This window comes from Empidonax traillii, unplaced genomic scaffold, assembly GCF_003031625.1.
Source record: "Empidonax traillii isolate 1590-97213 ecotype Southwest subspecies unplaced genomic scaffold, ASM303162v1 scaffold15:size5535645, whole genome shotgun sequence".
Taxonomy (NCBI): domain Eukaryota; kingdom Metazoa; phylum Chordata; class Aves; order Passeriformes; family Tyrannidae; genus Empidonax; species Empidonax traillii.
The window spans coordinates 4,762,502-4,782,673 of NW_020955208.1; the positions used below are offsets into that span (position 1 = coordinate 4,762,502).

General features: G+C 43.2%; 2 protein-coding genes across 4 annotated transcripts; one reads left to right on the forward strand and one right to left on the reverse strand.

The window, feature by feature from the left end:
* Positions 1-426: 426 nt before the first annotated feature.
* ORC1 (origin recognition complex subunit 1) lies at positions 427-15,302 on the reverse strand. 2 transcript variants are annotated; one of them, XM_027894468.1, is made up of 17 exons: positions 15,263-15,302; positions 14,324-14,428; positions 13,816-13,943; positions 12,462-12,631; positions 11,879-12,251; positions 10,985-11,282; positions 10,087-10,191; positions 9,549-9,735; positions 8,879-8,985; positions 8,139-8,240; positions 7,508-7,679; positions 5,489-5,596; positions 4,572-4,721; positions 3,250-3,369; positions 1,580-1,746; positions 1,252-1,339; positions 427-708 (listed from the first exon to the last, which is right to left on the reverse strand). In XM_027894468.1, exons 2-17 carry the CDS (start codon positions 14,410-14,412, stop codon positions 514-516), a joined length of 2,559 nt encoding a protein of 852 aa, XP_027750269.1. In that variant the 5' UTR covers positions 14,413-14,428; positions 15,263-15,302; the 3' UTR covers positions 427-513. The 2 variants fall into 2 exon arrangements, with proteins under 2 accessions (XP_027750269.1, XP_027750279.1); XM_027894478.1 differs by lacking the exons at positions 427-708; positions 1,252-1,339 and adding an exon at positions 2,938-3,031 and having other exon boundaries at positions 1,642-1,746.
* Positions 15,303-15,367: 65 nt separating this feature from the next.
* Positions 15,368-19,418, forward strand: PRPF38A (pre-mRNA processing factor 38A). 2 transcript variants are annotated; one of them, XM_027894492.1, is made up of 10 exons: positions 15,368-15,661; positions 15,739-15,898; positions 16,425-16,546; positions 16,732-16,817; positions 16,966-17,076; positions 17,623-17,735; positions 18,251-18,277; positions 18,356-18,453; positions 18,784-18,832; positions 19,079-19,418. In XM_027894492.1, the coding sequence occupies exons 1-10, from the start codon at positions 15,532-15,534 to the stop codon at positions 19,119-19,121; spliced, it is 939 nt and encodes a 312-aa protein (XP_027750293.1). In that variant the 5' UTR covers positions 15,368-15,531; the 3' UTR covers positions 19,122-19,418. The 2 variants fall into 2 exon arrangements, with proteins under 2 accessions (XP_027750293.1, XP_027750285.1); XM_027894484.1 differs by lacking the exons at positions 18,784-18,832; positions 19,079-19,418 and having other exon boundaries at positions 18,356-18,690.
* Positions 19,419-20,172: the final 754 nt, after the last annotated feature.

The following is a 20,172-nucleotide window of genomic DNA, read 5'->3' on the forward strand; positions in this document are numbered from 1 at the left end:
CAATAAAAAGAGCTGGTTACCCCCGTGACGCATTTCTTGCGGTATTTTTACTTTCTTACGAGCAAAGCAGTCTCCTCCGCTCAACTTTCAGCCCAGATGGCAGACTGGAAGTTCCCCTTAATATGTCAAGGAATGAAAGTTGAAGGACATTTTAACGATGTTGAGTATAAAAGTCACCGAGGAAAAGCTACAGAAACCACCAGGCCAAAGACAACACAAGTCTTAACAAAGAAAGGGGATTCAGGTAATCCATTTCAAGAAACCCATTTCAAGCTCATACACCTCAGGTGAAAGGGGACCTGGTTACCAGCACATAAAAATATTTTTAAAAACAAAGGAAGTTAGAGTATTTAAAATGCTTTTAAATTAATGCTTTATTATTAAAAAGAGTGCATCAAACATTTTAAAAAAATACTTTTCGCCATTTCCATTTTATGGACAGTTTAAAAAAAATAAAAATAGGCAATATTTAAAACCTTGACACACAGTAAAAGGGATAAAATCTCTTTTGCCCTATTCCTCCTTGAGTGCATACATGACATCGTCCTGGCTGAGGTTCAGCCGCACCCGCATGTGAAGGTATTTATTGCTGGCCTCCAACAGCAGCAGCCTGGAGGCACCGAGCCTGGAGCAAATGGCCATCATTTCTGACACAGTGGGCCTCTGCATGCCTTCAATCCTGCACAGAGCCATGTGCTGGTGGTACACCTGTGAAAAAAGAGAAAAGGACACAGGTCACGTTTATATCCTGCTGCAATTGAGTACACCCAGGTGATAAAGAGGAGCTTCCTTCCCTCCACGTCCGTGGCAGGAGAGGGAAAACTGGCTCTAGCCTGTTCACATGAAGTGCACAGGCTGCTGTTCCTTGACAGAGTCCTAACAGTTCATGCAGGAAGTAAAAATTCCAAGCTATGGTTTCCTTTTTAATACAGCCAAACCCCAGAACATACAGCAACCTACCTTTTCTGCTATTTTTTAATTAGATCATTTATCTGTTACTGCCTCTTCTCCCCTGGACTGTGCAGACTGAAGCTTTCTGAGCAGTAAAAAACCCAGATGGTAACATTAACTTAGGCTTTACACCTGGCCTGGGCAGTCATGCCCCGAATTACCTTGCCATCATGTTGTCTTCCGTCAAATTTTAGGACTAAAACCCCAAGTATTCAAACATTTACACTTCAGTCCAATAATTTTGATAGCACCTCTCTCTTTTAAGAGAAAAAGTAAGAGTACTCTGAAGCACAAACATACCTGTTGAACTGTTGCCTCCTCAACTCCTGCCCTGCGAAACTCCGCTAAAATCGCTTTCAAAAAGATTTGCTCGTGCAACGAGGCATTCCTGAATGGAAAGACCAAACAGACAAAAATCAGCTTAGGAAGTTTAGAACTTGGGAAACATCAGGAATGGAAATGGCTTGGTAACAACACACTCAAATGCAGGCTGTTTTTCTACCCCAGAGGGGCAGCTTATTTCAGCCACTTTATTCCAGTCTGCAACTCTGGCACCGCAGGAGATGCTTTTGAAAAAACAGCGCAGTGAAGGAGACACAAAGCAAAGCGGTTCCTCTGAGAACTGTACCGGATTGCATTTATATACGGCGATGAGAACATTTCATCGATGGCCTCGGTGACGTGGGCCATCCCAACTATCTCAGGGCTCCTCTTCTGCTTGGCAAACTCGCAGATCTCTGTGGCCCTCCTGCAGATGTCGAGGCAGCGCCGGGCGTCGCCGGACAGCGCTGCGACCTGGAAGGACAGGGACAGCTTTGGAGCAAAACTTCCCTCGCGTTCACAAAAGAGCTCAGCGAGAATCAGCAGACAAACAAAACCCAACCCCCCTGAGCACCCAACAGAAGAGCAATATCACTCTGAAGTGTGTTAAATACAATCCCAGATTCTAAACAACAGTCTGAGTGACCAAAACCGACGGCCTCATCTGGGCATCACCCCCCCACACCCTGATCTGGGCATCACAAGCTCAAGGCTGAACAGTTTTCTTAACTACAGAAGTCAGAGGTTAAAAAAAAAAAAAAAAATTAAAGGTGAGAAGTTCACTTTGACACCAAAAGCTTTCAGAGATACCAATTTAATTATCAATAAAGAGCCTTTCCACAATTCAGGTTCATAGAAAGCTGGGGGCATAACACCAAAAACCTCCCCAGTTTTTACATATTCATATATGTTAAATATATTTTACATATATTTTACATATTCATATATTTTCCATATTCATATATAACTGATTTTAAGAGTAAAGTAATAATTTTAGTAGGTCTCAAAGGAATATCTGGGATAGTGAATTTTACATTTAGGAGTGCCTGACAATATTTAGGTGTCTGAAGTTTCTGAAACTAAATATTTCCTTCCACTTGTGCTTTATAATTTTAATTAACCTATGAACATTTGCTAAGATAAACTACTAGCCTAGTTTTCACAGTAGATGCTGGTAACAAACAGTCCTAGAACTAAGCTAGAGCCAAGAATGAGAAACCCTTTAGAAAATCTAATTGCAACTTATATTCCTAGATTTTCTGAAGAAAAATTGTACTATAAAAACACTGCAGTTATTCAGTCTACATCATTGTTATTTTTCCTACAAAAAGGTGGTTCCTTCCTAACAAAACAGATTTCCTTCTGACACATTTATTATTAGGGTTTTTTCATCCTACAATGATGTTGGATGTTCTGACAATTTTAATAGATTAATTTAATATATAGTTGCTGACATACCACATTAACAATGCCCACATCTCAATCTGAGGAGCTGCTGATCCCCAATGCATTATTTATTTTTTGTACAACTGAGTATTAAGACTTGCAAACAGAACAGGTACTATCTATTATGACAAGGCATTAAGCATCTTGAAAAGGAAGATTAACATGGATATTTCCACTGCCACTGGCATACTATTTTTTCAAGAAGATCCAATGACTCACATTATGCCAAACACTGGAGAAACCTGACATCTTATCACTGTGCATTATCACGACTCTTGCTGTCATGCCTCCAGCTCTTAGAACGTACTGCTGCCTTCACAAAGTGGGTGGGAAAAACAAGGACACTGCTTTAGCAATGTTTCCTGAGCAAGCACTCTGAATAATGTATGATCTGCTGCTTGTGCCCCGCTCGTCTCCCATACACAAAACAACCCCAGAAGCAAGCCCAGCTACGGTTACAAAACTCTCCCCTCTGCCCTCCCGCTCCTTACCAAGAGCGAAACGAAGAGCCTGTGTTTGCTGTGTGCTCACCTTTCTGGAAACCAGCTGAACTGCATCCTCTTCAAACGCCTTCACACCCTTCAGTCTGGATGAAATAATGTGCTGTAACTGTTTGTAGGTGTAGGGCTGGAAGGCCATTCTGGTGAGGCCCTGCAGTAAATGACACAACACAGGGAGAAGCGTTTGCAGTGCTGGAAAACTCCCGACTGCTCAAGCATGGCCTGTATGGTAAAGTTTTACTTTCTCTGGTAGGAGCAATCAATTTTTCACATCCTTTCCCTCCAAGTGATGTGGTTTAATCGATCATACTTGTGCAATGAATGTGCAAATTCACAACACTGTGACTCAGTGAGGACCACTGACTGGATATCTCTACTGAAAAGCCCAAGGAGCAAAAACAGCTGATATTAGAATTTAAATTTCTCTAATAAAACTTTTAAACAAATCAGACCCTCCAGCACAAAACTATTTTGATTACAACTCTTCACACATTAATTTTTAATACTGTAGCAGCAGCAGCTGTGAAAAAATATTAATCTCTCCTTTAGCAAATCTGTGTAAGTGTACACAGTCTCACTATTGACTTCATGTTAGCAATTCTTCAGCCAAGAATTAAAAATCCTCTTATGGCTCAAGCTAATAAGAACTGCTCTCAGATGAGGACAAATCTGTGTTACAGATGGTGCACTGCCTTTCACATTCTGCAGGAGGCCTTGTATTTCTTATGCAAAATTCTTCTCCCTTGTGACTGTGTGGACTCAGCTGATCTGAAGTGGGTTTAGCAATTCCCACTCTGGGAAGCTATTTTGGAGTCACAGAAGGATGGAGGCACAGAGCACTGTTTCTGCAAATCACTCCTCAGAACAGTGATGAAGAATGACCCAGGAAAACATTAAATACAGGTGTAGAGCACACCCAACTTTGTGTGCAATGGGATCCAACAAGATCCACCAGCTGATGATGGCAGAGAAGTAATGAGGTGCCTGGAATTAAAGGGGAAAGAGCCAGGGAAACCAGAAGAGAATTCTTCTGAGCTCTGGAGTAAGCAGCTTAACCATGAAGCACAGCATTTGATTATCCAGATCTTTATATATTTAAAAAGACATCAGTATTAATTCACTCTTACCCAGTGTACTTACAGAGCATAACATCTCATTAGGCAAGCAGGCTCCTAAACTTACTTTGCCAAGATTTACGTGTTCATTATCAGCCCTCTGGAGAGGGAATTATAAAAACCATTGTTCAACCTCTGATATAACCAATCCTACCCTTGGCCTGGATTACTTTTGATTGCATCCAGTGTTTAACTTGTTCCCATTTTAGGGCACAGGAACAGAACTGCTGGGACATACCAGCCTGCTGGCGACTCTGTTCATCATGATCCTCTCTGGCAGGTCCATGGTGTTGGCAATGGCCAGGATGATTAACTTGGAGTGCTTCTGGGTGGGCCAGTCAAACAAGTTGTACATCACGTTCTGTTTGCGGGTCCACAGCAGATCAAGCTGCAGAGATACAACAACAACAATCAGACTGGAAAGGGATAGCCTCTTATTTACAATACCTGATGGGGAGGGGGGGTTGAGAGAACTAACTCTGCCACTTCTCACGTGATCCTGAACAAGCTGCCTCTGTTGTGTTTTCTTTCTCCTTTTACTAATAGGGCTGCATTTTCTGAATTAGGGCTCTAATCTCTTTATGGCAAAGCACAGTCCTATAGATGCTTCAACAGCATTAGCCACAGTAGAATGATTAAACAGCTGGAGTTTTTAAACACTGCTGTGACACTAATACTACATCTCACAAGATTCAAAGACCCTGCACGTGAGAACCTGAATTAGCTTACAGCAAAAATAAAGAGTGCATTTGATTATTACTGAACATAGCACATTCAAGGCATTTCAAAACTGGATATCACTTATTTCACTGTGGAGTTTTCTCACTGGAAAATCAGCAGCTTCCAGACAAAATACAGCAGAATTCTGTGGTATTTAGAGCTTGATATTACTCATTCCATGTCTTGGACCAAAACAAAACATAAAACCGATGTGAAATCCAAGGCAGAGAACAAAATGGCAAAAGGATCCTTAGCCTTTTTAGGAAGCTGAATTTCATTGTGTAAGAGGAACTACTTGTGTGTTCTCTCTCCTAAATCTGTTCCTTTGAGATACGACACACTCAAAACGTGTCCAATTTGTCTTTTTTTCCATCCTCCAAAAACTCCTTTCTTACGATATTTCAAGGGAAGAACATGCAGGGGTTTTTGTCTCACCTCATCCACTATGAGCACTGTGGTTTTCCTCTTGGGCCCAGGTGTGGTGAACAGTTTTGCCAACAGTACTGCAGCATGGCTTGCTGTCACCTTCTGACCTGTCAGTAACTGGACAATGATCAAACAATGCTGCAGGTTAATCACACCAACATTTAATTCCTATTCAGTTTTACCTTTCTCTAACAATCAACATCAAGCACCTGGAATTTTTTTTCCACAGGGGAGTAAAAAACAGAAAAAGTGGCTCCTAAGACACTCAGGTCTACTACGAACTGTCCATGAAGGAGAACAGAAAAAAAACAATAACACAGCTAAAAAGAAAGGCCATTAGAATTTTCTGCAATTTGTCTTAAAATCATTAAAGAATCCTGAACCCAGTCTCAGAGAACTCCAAACCCAGCATATCTCAAGGGTGTCTCTGAACACACACACCTACTGAAAACCTAAGTCAGCTGACAAGAACTGCCTGACTTCAGTAATCTTGGACTCCCATTAAATTATTCATGAATCATTAGCAGGATCTAGAACTAAACTTATTCCACTCCAAGCTAAAAAAACACCTTCAATACCTTCTGCAACAATCTATGTAGCAGAACAGATGAGCTGACGTCTTCTCTTGCAGGTCCAAAGATATCCAGAATTTAAAGCATGACATGTCAAAATTACACTATATATGTGAATTAATTATTCATCAGTTCAGAGTCAAGCCACAAAGCAAAATGGAAATTGCATTTGAAAATTGTATTTCTTTTCTAGAATCCCTTATAAACTGACCTGAGATTTCACAACTATTAAACAGGTCAGAGCATGCCAATAATGTATAATCTGTACTTGTATCGTGTTTCCAGTTCAGTCAGGATGGTCTGAATCTGTCATACAAAGCAGTTGGATCCCAGAGAACCCTGATCTACAGCTCTAGAACTCTGTATCCAATACCCCACAAAGAGTTCTGTTTGTTGTGGTGGAACTAGACCTTGTCTTTAACCTTATCCCTATCATCTGTCAAGGGCTTCCTGTGCCTGTACCTTCTCTTTACATTTCCATCTGCCAGGGAGGCAACTGCAGAAGAGAACACTACAGGATTTGTTTCAGTCATGCAAAGAAACATCAGCAAACTGGAGGTCAAGACTGACCTGCAGCAAGAGATGAAGCAGCAGCAGCAGCAGCAGCCTGGCTCTTGGCCAGGGTACTGGGATAAGGGCTGAGGAAAGGGAGAAATAAGTGGTTCATGTGACCATGGACTCCCCTGAAGGATATTTAACTGGGCTTGGTTAGAGTTCAGGACCTGTGGGAGGCAACAGCTTTCACTTCCAAATGCCTATTCCTTATTAATTTTAAAATCTGATGCTGACTGAGATAGGAAGAAAGGATGTTAAAATACATTAACACCACCATGAGATAAGGTAATTGTCAGGAAGCCTTTCACTGTGACCTGGCCTCAATAAATCCCTCTGCAAGAAACTATGCTGGTCTAAAGGAAAGGATGCACATATGGTAATTTAACTCCCAGCTATGAGGAGAGGGATATTAGAACACTATGCCACTAATTGCTCAGAAAGATGTCAAACTTAAATAAATGGAGCAGAAGTTTATATGAAAATGGAACAGATGCTTCAGGAAATCATTTCATTTCCAGATCACTTACTTGAAGTTAGCCTAGACTGACAGACTCTTGAGCAGTTACTGTCTAATGCCTCTTGGGTGATCTCAATCCAGGCCTCAGAAGGTTAATTCCCACCCATATGACATAAGCACAGTCAGTAGCCCTACATGGACACTGCAGACTGGTTTGTTATGGATATCAGAAACACACTTTTGTTGACGGACAGTCCTTCTGTAGGTGGATTGCTATTATGGCAGATCAATTAACCATTAAGACCTCCTTAGTCATTATTCTACTGCTACACTGACTTGCAGAGTTGTCATCTTAGTGGCTGTTCAAGCCCACACATGAAAGAAAAACTACAAAATAGGAAAATTTATAAAAATAAGCTGCTTTAGATTTTTCTGTTCACCTACCTCTAGGATCTGCACATAAGCTTGGTGAGGGTCTGTGAGCTTCATGCCATTGATCTCCACCAGCTGGAAGGACGGCAGCTCATCCTTTTCTGCAGCCTGCTGAAGGCAGCGGATCACCTCGTGCACGGTGGCAGTTTTACCCGTTCCAGGCACCCCAGAGATGTACATGCACCTACAGCGGGAGAACAGCAGCCTGAGCAAAAGGGGAACACTCCTGGCATGAAAGAGCTGGAATTCCTGGCCTCTGACACGAGCCTTGAGTACTCCTCTGTCACTGCAGGCAATTCCCAATGTTTCAGCAAACTGGAACATGTAACGCACCGGAGGATCATGAGGGGTTTTATTATTCCTGAAGCAACTAACGACCTAAAATACTTTATAGATGTAATTTACCTCTTTTTTAAAAAAATAAATAAATGGTTCCCCAGACATCTAAAACTGACTAGTTATATTTTGGTCTTTAATTTGAATCTGTGCAATAAAGAAGCCCACATTATTTCTCTTTCTTCTTAAGGACCAGAAAAATTCAATTAGGAACTTTAAACAATGATGACTTTTTAAGTAAAAGCAGTGTGTGTTGTCTGACTGCTTTTATGTCATAGGTAGGTTGGTTACAGTCTCCCAAACTCACCCTCCTGTACCATCAATGAGTTTACTTTCCACAAAGTTGTAGATATCCTGAAATTCTTCCTCCCGGCAAGGCAGAGACTCTGGGACAGCAGAAACATGCAGCCTTTTGATTCAAAAAGAAAAAGAAAATTAAAATGACAGTTCTACCTGAAGGGCCCACTGATAAAACAAACAGCCAGGTGTGGAGTCTTCCAAATCTCTTTTACATAACCCAAGTCTGAACATCAATGTCAGGTATCTCAAAAGAAACAGCCTGGTTTCTCTGTGTGTTTTTAATTTATGCAGCAATAAGGATCTAGCTGTTTTAATTCACAAACTATTTGTAAGTCAGTGCAGAGGTAGGATAAAACAGGGGAGACTGCTTATAGAAAACTGAGTTTAAAACCCAGTTTGAAAGATATGGTCGATCCCTAATGCCTTTTTTCCCCCCCACTGTGAAGATCTACAGTGATACCTGTAAAGCTTTTTCAGACACAAAGAAGAGACAAACAGTGTACCTTCACAATCTAAAGCTGATAAGACAGGTTAAAATCACTTGAGATTGTAAAAGTAGCACTGTGAATATGACTAGTATTTGTAAATCTAATACTGTGTTGTAAATTATTAGGGGCTCTTCTCACATCAGGCATTTTTACCAATTTTATTCAATAAGGTAAAGAGGACATTCCCTACTCCAGCACAGCTACTGCTGTGCATACCTAACACAAATAAAGATGATTTCCTCCCCTGAGCACAAGTTACCTTAATCTGGCTTCTTCCAGTACACTGGCTGGTTTCTGGGCCGCATTGCTGCGCCTGGGAATTTCGGGAGTGGCATTCCGGGGAGTCTTGGGTGTTCCTGGTAAAGGCTGCAAAGGAAAATCACAACCTCAAACAGATTTCCTACATGCAGCAATGTCTGTGGGAGATTAATGATTCCTGAGAGTTTCCCAAGCACAAACTACCCAGGGATGCCAGAGCACAAGATGGACAGAGAAAGAGTCAGGGGGTGCTGACAAAGCATTTACAGCTTTTAACTGCCTGAAGAATTTTCAAGTTGTTAATGCTTTTCTGAAGCGCTGTGTTACAAAGTGATCTGGTTTACAAGAGAGGGCAGGCAAACAGAAACTGATCTATCTGAACTTCACTGTTCAAACAGAAGCCATACAGCATCTTAATTATTCTTCTGTGCTGTGCCTGCAACCTCGTTACAGTAGGTTTTCTCTGTTAGACATTTTATTGTCAACACTGTCACAATGTGCAAGTGGTTTATACACTTGCATAACCTACTCACATCAAAGATTAAATTAATCCAAATAATGCTTCATTAAAAGCTAAGGAGTTCAAATACTTAACTCTGGTACACAGGCATCAAGCATTCAAATAACTGGCTCAGAAATAACAAAAATAGCTCTTTCAGATGGAACCTTACAGTTTTCTTTGGGGTCTTTGCAGGAGTGTGAACTGAAGACTTGCTAGAAGATGTTGGGGTGCTGAATGTTCTGCTTGATTTAGTTTTCTTTTCTGGTGTACAGGGCACATCATCCTCCTCCTCTTCCTCACTACTCGAAGAGTAAGAACTGTCAGAGCTGGACAGATCACCTTGCTGGTTCAACACGCTGTAAGAAACGGAAATTAAAAAAATACACACAAATCTAAACACTACAAAGCCTCATTTGTACATTTTCAGCTTTTTCTGCAGTTCTCATAATCAGCAAACCAAAGTGTTTTCCACTTGAGCTGCTCATTTTCCATGGCTATTTAACAGTTTGGAGGTTTAGAGGAAGTCATATTTCTGAAGAACACCGTGAGTCAGCCTTATGTTTCTGAAGATTAGACAGTTTTTACTCACACTGCAATTAAGCTGCACTCATAGAACCATTTGCATTTCAATGTCATGCCAGACAAACTCTCGAGCCTTCAAGCCATCAGCAGCCACCTGAACAAGGTACCAGGGATGCAAAGCTTACCTGATGTGCTGTGCAATGAGAGCACTCGTTCTCTGGGCACACGTTCTGCGAGAGCGAGGGGTCAGCACAGGGCTCTGAGTGCCCCCTTTCTGATGTCCAACCAAACTGCAAAGAAAAGAACACAAAGCTGTGTTGCACTTGTAAAGACACACAGAAGGCCTTTCAAACTCCAGGCTCGATTGTTATGGCTGCCGATCCAGCATGAATTCTTATTTGTCATTAACAGATTGGCTATGGCACGGCAGCAGTTTCCCCCCTCTTGCACTGTCTCTTCAATATGTCTTTGCCAAGAAAAAAACCAAAACATCTAAAAAATATTTGCTATACTTTGCAAATATAGCACTGCCAAACTGAAGGGACAGAGGCTCAAAACAGTTGTGGTTTTATTTGGTTTAGAGGTGGGGTTTTTGCCTATTCTTTTCTAAGAGAAAGAGAAGACAAAAACTATTTCCTTTGGGCCTCTCTTTGATCTGCCCTTATGAATATATTTTTCTCCTTGTGTTTTGATATTCCTTGGATGTCGTCTTGGGTGCTTCTCCTCCATACCACTAAAATATTTGTTAGTACAAAACTTTCCTACTAGTTGGAAGGACACGATGAGATGAATTCCAGATGCTTTAATTATTTGTTGACAGTTCTTGGAGATTTTTTTAGATCTATAAATACAGCTGAAATGCCACTACCTTATCAGTGAAAGGTAAACATTTTTATGTTATATAATAAGTGACAAAAAAAAAAAAAAAAAAAAAAAAAAAAAAAAAGTGCAAATTCCACTGTCACATCAGCATCTTCACTCTTGGAAAGGAGGAAAATGACTTATGTCCAGAAGTCTTTCACAAATGTATTTGATGAGAACGACACACAAATGGCAATCCCACAGACAAATAACGACACTTACGATATGGGGGCATCTTCCATGGGAAGGTTCTTGGCTTTCTCACTCCAGTCCTTGGCCTTGGTGTAGGGGGACAATCGAATTGTGTCATTGAACGTCTGACAGGGCTCTGCAGTGTCAGATCCAGCCCTGGATTTGTCGCTGCTGCAAGGGACCTTTGGTGGTGGGCCTAAAACGTCACTGGTGAACGTCACTTTTCGTTTAGTAGCTGCTGATTCTAACGGTGCTACGGCATCAGCATCATCGTCCAGAAGGCCCAGAACTTCACTGCCCAGGAGCCTGCCTTTGGATCTTGTGGGACCTGGAAATCAAGAGCAAAATGAACTTTTGTCAGGCTTCAGTATGGCTGCTTTGGTTAACTTTCAGAAGGCACGGTACAACTGGCTGTTATTTGAAGGAGATGGGCATTTCACTCCAGGAACAAGGAACTGGATCAGTAGAAGGCATGCACTTCCTATAAAAAATGATTAAATAGAAGACAGACATATTTGTTGTTTTCTAACCCACCTCCATCACTTACAACTTAACTGCGGTTGCAAGTTGAAAATATTGCATGTTTCATAGGATCAAATGTGCTCATCAATCAGCTCAGTGGAAACATTTTAGCTCATCAGTAGGCAGAAGATTAAAGAGAGGGGGACGTTCTGAGGCCAAGCTGGGCACTTCAGTAAACAAGCACTTTAATTTAGAATTGTCAGTTACAAAAGTTGCTCAAAATAACAGACAAGACAGACAACTGAAGTGCCCAAAAGGCTTGGGCTGGTCCCAAAGACTGAACAAGACAGCTAATAAATACTGCTGTTGAATGTTAGCACTGTTTGAACTCCCCAAACTGGAGAGGCACAGGACATGCTACATTCAGAACTCCAAAAGGAAGGACTATTGCCATGTACATACTGCTTAACTCCAACTTCTTCCGTGCTGGGGGGGTTTTGATGTCATTGGCCGCTCTCTGTGACTGCCTCTCCTTAGAGAGGGAGGACTTGGAAGCAGAATGTTTTGACTGGATTCCCAGCTCAGCACTTTTGGGTTTTGTGGCACTCCTAACAACACTCTCTCTCTCTTTTTTCAGGGGTGTGAGGGTGTCTGAAGGAATAAATGGTTGTGATGAGTCCAGGGTGCAGTCTTTTTTCTTCTTGGCTTTCAGCTTAGAGAATGTGTCTGGGGACAAAGCCTTAAAGCATTTCCCATCCCAAGACTGTTTTACATAGAAAGTTTGTTCCTTGTTCAGTGTAATAGGTAGTTCCTCCCCTGGATATAGTGGTATTACCTGCAAACACAGAAAATACCAAAGCACACATACATTAACACTTACATCAGTATTCAGCTATTTTCTATTCACAGATCTTATTATTGTAACTCATGCAATCCTTCACTATATAAAGCATCACCTTCAACCTACATTTACACCAGCATAAGTTTATTGCACTAGAGGACTGTTCCTGTTTCTCTCTCTGTGCAGAGGGGTTCCAGTACATACCATGATGCTTTTAATGATGGTCTGGGCATCTATATCAGTGTCATAGCCAAGAACTTGGTCGAAAAACACCTCCTGGGGAGAAACCTCTCTTTTAAGCAGCTTCCTTTTGTTCTGAGGTATCTCTCCAATATGGCAGAACCACTGCACAACTGCACGTTTGTGCTGAGCACCTGGAACAATGAGAAGAGGTCAGTGAACGTGAAGAATTTTATTGTAAATAGTTAGGGCCAGACCTTGATGACTTCAACCAAAATGCCATCAAGGATAGAAATCCTTCCTGCTGAGAAAGCATCTGGTAAGAGATTGCAATTCCCATTTTCTAAGCTAAATCAATGTTTGAGTTGAGACTTATAAAAACTAAGGTAACACTTACATAGGGTCTCAACCACAAAATACTGGGAGACCAGATCCAGACCACCAGTTCACTATCACAAACGAAGAGGTTCCTCATTTGCATTCATGTGATCTCCTCAAACTCCACTAACGAAAAGCAGTGGTATAAAAGAAGAACTGAGACATTTCAGAACGTTGTTTGTAGTGCCACTGTACTTTCAGAGGCTGGACACATTTTTTTCACTGCCTAACCAACCAGTACCTTGTCAACGATACATAACAAAAGAAAAATCTTGTTTTCAGGGGAGTTCCAAGTGTTTCGTTCCAGAATGAAAAGAATCTTCACTTATGTTGCAATAAATGTCCGTTAGTAAATAAATAAGCTGGGGTGATGTGTATTTATGTTTTTAAAAAAGGCAAAGAAAATTAGGAAACCTCAAAGCATTATTATGATGGCACAAAAAGAACAAAAGCTGTTCAAAGAAATCAGACATAGCCAGCGAGGAGCTCCCAGATTCAGACACAACCTTTGTATCACTCCCCTCCCATGATGTATCTTTTCATATCTAGGAATAAAAAAAGTAGTTCTAGAAGGGACAGAAGTAACAAACCCCGTTTGCTCAGCCCTGTATTTTTTTTTGTTAAACTGCCTGATATCTCAGATCTGTCTTTCAGGGCTGCAATGCTCTTGCTCCATTTGGATTCTCCAATCTCTAAATAAAGCATGAACTCACACTGTCTTCCTCAAGGACCAATTCTTTCAAATTAAACAACTAAGCAAAAAGACTGTAAAAATATAATGTCCTTAAACTCTCCACTTCTGTATCAAACTTTGCTGAAATTAGCCATCGGTCCCAAATATTTGGGGAGCATGTGAATACAGATGCAACAATTACCAAAGCTTAATTTTCTTAATAAATTAGGCCAGTGATACAGTGTTAATGCTAACTACATCCCCACGAAAAGGTAACCTTAAAACATTTTTTTTCTCAGATAGAAGGTAAATTGTTATTTCTCTTACCATCTTCATACAAATCCAGGAGTTGTGCTACATAAGGCCGATCTGCATTCACCCCTTCTACTAGAACAAAGTCCCCAAGTTGTATACAGGTTTCTGTTCTGCTGCTTTCTGAGGTGATAATGATCCCCCTAGAGAGGGATAGACAGGCAGATTATCAGAAGTGCACACTCTTCCCAATTCACATATCATTAAACTTGATGGCCCATCAGCTTTACAGCCAGTTACACCCCTTTTTGAAAAGCTTACAGTTTAGTTCCCTGATTAGCTTTCAGATATATTTCAGCTAGACAGCTGACACTTAGATATAGTTAAATGCTTTTCGTTCTACATTACGCAATTTATAATTCAAGCGCTTTGTAAATGTTTTGGTTATATTTTTACAGTGTCACAACAAAATGCTCAAAATCTTACTCATATTCTCAGTGCCTGCCACATTAACCTAAACGATGTCAGAAAGGTGTTCATTGATTAAATTTCCCTGAGCAAGACAGAAATAAGTGTTATTTACTTGTACTGGGAAGTCCTCAGCTTTCTGTCTGAGCTCATGGGTTTTCCATACCAGGAGTAGATAAGTTTGCTTTGCTGCCGGGTGTTCATGATTCCCAACGAGAAGCTGAAAGAAATAAGCAAACACCTTAAAAAATATATTCTTTAAAAACAAAAGAAGGCAAGATGGAATGATACATAGAAACGCCACAAACTCTTTCGGTGTGTACGAAGAACGTGGGGGTTCGCTCGGAGAAGACCACGTTCCCCAAAGCCTCCAGACACCCTTCCCCGAGGGAGGAGGAAAAAAGGAAGATATTTAGTAGTGAATTTTTATTCAATTCCTATTCAATTCCCTCGCCGCCATGGCAGGGCGGGCTGCGCCCTCCGGAGACTGAACCTTGGCTTGTTTTCCACACCTCACTGCGATCGGGTTGGGTTAGTTTGTTCAATTCCTTTTTTCTAAGTAAGAATTTTCCTTGGAAACTCAGGGCAAGGCCCTCAGTGCCGATCACCTCCCGCCCGCCCCAGCCTGTCGCTTCTCGGAGGGGGAGCGCTGCCTCAGGAAGGGCCGTGCTCGCTGCGGGCGGCGCATGGCGGCACAGGGACAGTGTCCGCCCCCTCGGACACCCACTACCCTAGAACCGCTAACCCGCCCTCCGCCCTCACAGAGCCCCAAACCCGCCCTCCGCCCTCACAGAGCCCCAAATCCGCCAGACCCCCTCACAGAACGGGTAAGACTGGAAGAGACCACAGTCACTCATCCGATCCCACCTCCCTGTTCCAGCAGGGTCATCCCAGAGCACGTCGCACAGGACCGCGTTCAGATCTGCTCTGGGATACCTCCAGCGAGGAAGACTCCCCACGCTCCTCGAGCAGCCCGTCCCGGTGCGCGGTGACCCGCGCGGGAAACATGTCCCCCTCCCTGTCCCCTCTCTGTCCCCTCACAATCCCAACTCACCGCGACCCCTCCGCGACTCCCGCGAGCGCCACGATAGAACTTCGCGCCAAACGTGCGGGCAGCTCCGCCCCCCGGCCGCGCGCGCGCGCACACGGGAGGGGCGGGGCGGGCGCCATGTTTGTGTTGGGCTGCCCGCAGGCAAGATGGCGGGCGGTGGCCGCGCCCCGGAGGCGGAAGGTGCCTGAGCCCCTCTCGGGAGGGGGTTCAGAGTGCGCGGCTGAGCTCGGGGCCGGCAGCGGGCTTGGCAGCGGGGCTGTGCGGCCGCGAACATGGCCAACCGCACGGTGAAGGACGCGCACAGCATCCACGGCACCAACCCGCAGTACTTGGTGGAGAAGATCATCCGCACGCGCATCTACGAGTCCAAGTACTGGAAGGAGGAGTGTTTCGGCCTCACGGGTATGGCGGGCGGGCCGGGGCGGGCCGGGGGGCCCGGCGGGAGCTGCTGCTGACGGCCTGTCCCGTCCCTGTCGCAGCCGAGCTGGTGGTGGACAAGGCCATGGAGTTGAAGTACGTGGGGGGGGTCTATGGAGGGAACATCAAGCCCACGCCCTTCTTGTGCCTGACGCTGAAGATGCTGCAGATCCAGCCCGAGAAGGACATCATCGTGGAGTTCATAAAAAACGAGGACTTCAAGTAAGTTGTAGCACGATTTTTCCCGTTTTCTGGTGGTGTAATGAGTATCTGTCCAAAACAGCCGGGGATGCCTCAGTGCAGGGTTTAGCTCTCATTGGGCCCTGATAAACTTACTCAAACCCAAGTGTTTTCTCTTGCCTTTGAAACTGCTCTCCTTGTCATTTGTGTTTTGAGTGGCTTGCACTCGTGGTATGTGCTTTTCGTGGTAATAAACCTCTGCCTGAACTATTTGGAACAAGGTACACAGGGAGCCATGTTAACCTAATTTTTCTTTGGCTTTATTGATGATACACCCATACAGACATTATGCATATATATATATATATATACATATATATATGTATATATATATACTTGACTATATTTCTTTTTCATAAACTTGAACATGTGAAGGAGGAAATCTAAATGGCTGTGTATTCTATTTAGTGTACTGATTCTCCTCACAAACTTATGGGGAAAACTCCTCTCTTGTCCCAGCTGCTACCTGTGCAAAAATCCCAGGTCCATGAGGAGGTTTCCTTTCCAGGTATGTCCGAATGCTTGGAGCGCTGTACATGAGGCTGACAGGCACTGCTATCGACTGCTACAAGTACCTGGAACCTCTGTATAATGACTACAGAAAAATAAAGAGTCAGAACAGAAATGGGGGTAAGAACTCCTGCTTAGCTGTGGTTTCTTAGTAACTCTTTTGTTCAACTATCACGCTCAATAAAAGTAAATGTTCTGTTTAGCAATATAAACCTAAACAACTGTGGCATAAGCAGCCCACTGGAGTGTTTCATCTTTACTCTAGCCACTAATCTTGTCTCTTAAATGCTGTTTCTCACCTGCAGAATTTGAGCTGATGCACGTGGATGAGTTCATTGACGAGCTGCTCCATGAGGAACGTGTGTGCGATATCATTCTGCCTCGCTTGCAGGTTGGGGAAAGTAGATGGTTATGGAATTCTTAACTGCATCAGGTTCAGGAGCTGTATCAGCTACTGGCTTGTTGTCTAAGCTCTGGATGCCTCCTCAGGTGTTTGTTCTTATTTGGGTTATGTTGGGTAAAGCTGCCATTTCTCCTAGAAACGGTATGTTCTGGAAGAAGCTGAGCAGCTTGAGCCTCGTGTTAGTGCTCTGGAAGAAGACATGGATGATGTAGAATCTAGTGAGGAGGAAGAAGAGGAAGATGAAAAGGTCGGTGAACTATTTTGGGAAGGGATAGTAAAAGCTGAACCGCTTTAGAACACTTTATGGTCTACAATATATTTGAGGGGAGGCACCAGGAGGCTGCTGGCAACTCTTGCCTCCCCCCATAAAATATTTTCATCTAAGCAGCTTGTGAGGATTTGTTAGATCCTGAAGCAGTTCTTGAGTGCTCTGTGTTTGTTAAGCTTTTCTGTCTCCTGAACTTCACAAATCTGCATCTGTTCTGTGTTAAATATATTTCAGGTAAATTGTTTTACGTATATGTGTAATGGAAAGAGCTGAAGGTGATGATGAAAATTATGACCATCACAGTCACTGCTGCTGTAGTTCTTCAGAATCAGCAGTATGAGAAGTGGCTGTTTTAATCTCCAGTGGGCAGGTTTAGGCAGAACCCACTCACATGAGATACCTGAGGATGGGGAAGCTTGACTGCATGACTTTTGTAACTTACATTAATTGTTCAGAAATATTTACTGATAGCTAAAAACCTTGATGAAACAAGGCTTAGAGAACCTGCCCCCTCCTTGTTTCCAGCTGGAGCGAATACCATCTCCCGACCACCGGCGCCGGGGATACAGAGACCTGGACAAACCCCGCCGATCCCCCGTGGTGCGGTACAGGCGCAGCCGGAGCAGGTCCCCAAGGAGGTGACGTGACCCTTCCTGAGCAGTCTTTTCACCTGTTCTGCTGCAGGTGGCTGGAGCACAGAGGTGAAGGTGGCAGTTCAGCCAGAACCTCTCACACATGCCAGTTCCTTTAGCCACTTGTTAAAGTAAGGAGTTGCAGTGCACGGCCACTCAACTCCTCTGCCCGTTTCTCCAGTCCTTCAGTAACTCCTGAACTTGCTGGCCAACTTTAGCTGAATTTGACAATGCAGTGAGGATGTTAAGGAGAAACAAGTGCTTTGTTTTCAGGTATGCCTAAGGTTGCAGAGAAAATCCTGGTAATTCCTCTTACTGACAATAAGCCAGGAAAAACTCAGCACTAACCTCCCTTGCTCACTGCAGGGGCCAGTCCAGAAGCAGGTCCTTGTGCAGCAGGCCAAGCACACACTGAGAGGGGTAGGGGAAGCCCTGGTGCTGTTGCTGGAGGATGAGGGAAATGAAACAGCTGGTTCTGTTCATGATTTTTTGTAATTTTTGCTTTCCTCCCCCTATTGCAGGCGAAGTCGCTCTCCAAAGAGAAGAAGGTAGAGTTTTATTCTGTTATTTAGTCTTAGAACGTGCGCATTTTTAGTCCAGCTCTCTCACAAGCGTCTCTCTCTCAGCCCATCACCGCGCCGGGAGAGGCATCGCAGTAAAAGCCCGAGACGGCACCGCAGCAGGTCCAGGGAAAGGCGCCACAGATCCAGATCGAAATCTCCAGGTATTTCTGTCACCTGCAGATTAACTCTAGCAAGTCTTTATCAGCAGAATATCCACTGCAAGAAAGATCTATGTCACCAGCATCAGTGTTTAATCTGGCTGACAAAAGTGCTGGTTACATGAAAACACAGCTGGAGAAGTCCTTTAGTGCAAGTAAAATTGCCTTGAGCAAGTTTTCAGATGACTGCCACGAGGTTCATTTGAGTGCCTAATTAAGGCTAGGGTGGTTCTGCCATTATCCAGCACACTTGGTCACTAGGAGCAGATTGAACTGGCAAACAAAAAAGAATTCTGGGGTCTGTGGAAGTAACTGTACCTTTTTATTTCACAGGGCATCACCGAAGTCACAGACACAGAAGTCATTCCAAATCACCTGAAAGGTAAAGGCTTCACCTATTTCTTAAGGGTATCTGTATTGCTGTAGCAGCTCTTCCTTGTCATTTAATCTTGGAGATTGAAGGTGGCTTTATATAGTGTTGGAGATCTACTATTTCACTGAGTGCTTCTCTCAGTGTTGTAAAGTCACACCATCCATATCTGACTGCAGGAAACACCCCTTACTGCTAAGACTCACCTTGGTCTATGAATTACTGGTACTGTGTCAGAGAGCTTTTTTTCTGTTTCAGATCTAAGAAAAGTCACAAAAAGAGTCGTCGAGGGAATGAATGACAAACTAAACCCAGCACACAGTTTAAGGACCTTGACCTGCAGTCTAATGCTGTCCCATCTGCTTTATGGGACAGCTGGATCTGTACTGGCTGCTTGAGCAGCCCATTTCTTCAGTCACTCTCCTCTTGTTCGAGTCTTGTTTGGTGTTGGGATTTTTTTATTAAAAGAAAGTTAAGGATACTTTTTATGTAGTGAGCTAGTCATCCTTGGGATAGAATTTGAGGATTGTTTTTTAAATTGTTTTCCTCGAGGCCCATAAAAGCTAGTGAAGAGCAATAAAAAAGGTTTGTCTTTCAAGGCTCCTGGCTGTTTCTTTCGTAATACGGTGTGTAGATGTTCCCTTTTGAAGCTGACACTGCAGAGCCACCAGCCCTGAGCTATCTCAGAGCTCCAGTACAGGAGGGGAAAACAAGACTGTCAAAAGCCAGTGAGTTTACAAACAACTCCCTCCAAACTGCTCTCCAACACGCAGCTGTCACGGACTCCTTTGTAAAAATCACCCTCATGTTAATCTGCTGCTTCTGCTGCCTCTCAGTTTAGAGGGTTCAAGTAGTACAAAGTGCTTAATTCTTTCGGGGCAAGAAGTTCAATGTATTTAAAGACAGCAAACCACGATGCTGAACAGAGTTTGTAGCCTCCCTGCCTATGCCACTGATCTCAGGTCTGCCTTCTCTGAATCAAGTCAGCTGTGGGCAAGTGCCTGGTTTTTAAACGTAGAATAATTAAGGTCTTACTGAAGTTGCAGTTCTCATTATAGCACATTTAATTCTGTATCACAGGAAATCAGTTTTTTAAAAGCCCCTGTGTATCACATCTTTATTGACAGCCTTGTTTCAGGAGCAGGGACTGGCAGGTTTATCCCTGCATTTAGGGCTTAGGGATTTTCATATATTGCCCAGTGACTCCTGATAACACAGAGTATGCCCGGGGAATTTATGGAAAGTCCTCTTTAAAATTACTTCCCAGTACAGCAAGAATTTTCCAGAGTAGCTGCATATTACTTTGCAACGTTAATGAACAGAAAAGCAGGTGTGCTCTTCCCTCAGGAATT